This window comes from Penaeus monodon, chromosome 21 (genome assembly GCF_015228065.2).
Source record: "Penaeus monodon isolate SGIC_2016 chromosome 21, NSTDA_Pmon_1, whole genome shotgun sequence".
NCBI lineage: Eukaryota > Metazoa > Arthropoda > Malacostraca > Decapoda > Penaeidae > Penaeus > Penaeus monodon.
In genome coordinates, this window is record NC_051406.1 from 10,052,533 (window position 1) to 10,053,009 (window position 477).

The following is a 477-nucleotide window of genomic DNA, read 5'->3' on the forward strand; positions in this document are numbered from 1 at the left end:
TTTTTCATGTGGCGTGCATTTGACAGCTGACAGCTCGCATGATGGAAGGGGCATTGACGTGTCCAGTGTGCTCTCACGTGTACGAGCGTGGCGAGCGAGACCCCCTGGTTCTTCCCTGCGGCCACACCTTCTGCCGCGGGTGTCTGGTCAGCCTCCAGGTCGACGGCTGCTTCGCCTGCCCCTCCTGCCGGGCTTCGCATCACTCCGAGTCCCTGGACGCTTTTCCTGTGAACTTTTCCCTTCTGAACCTCACGCGGCAGTCCCACGACCGTGTTTTCATGGTAGGTTCTTCGTTGGCTCGTGTGGTACGTTGGGTTTAATTGGGACGTAGTATAGATCGAAGTATCGAGGTTCTTTTTTTATGGTGTCGTACGAAGGGGGTAAGAGGGACTGCTGGTGTAGTCTGTATGTAAGGTAATATTTACTGTACAGAAATTTAACTCATAAGATGATAGTAATCAATCACGTTTTATATTC

General features: G+C 51.6%; 1 protein-coding gene across 1 annotated transcript in view; it reads left to right on the forward strand.

Moving 5' to 3' along the window:
- Positions 1 to 477, forward strand: part of LOC119586199 — a 3,843-nt gene that overhangs the window by 1,610 nt on the left and 1,756 nt on the right. Inside the window, exon 2 of the mRNA XM_037934900.1 lies at positions 27 to 281. Within this exon, the coding sequence (XP_037790828.1) occupies positions 39 to 281 (243 nt within the window). The 5' untranslated portion in view covers positions 27 to 38. The remainder of the gene's footprint in view (positions 1 to 26; positions 282 to 477) is intronic.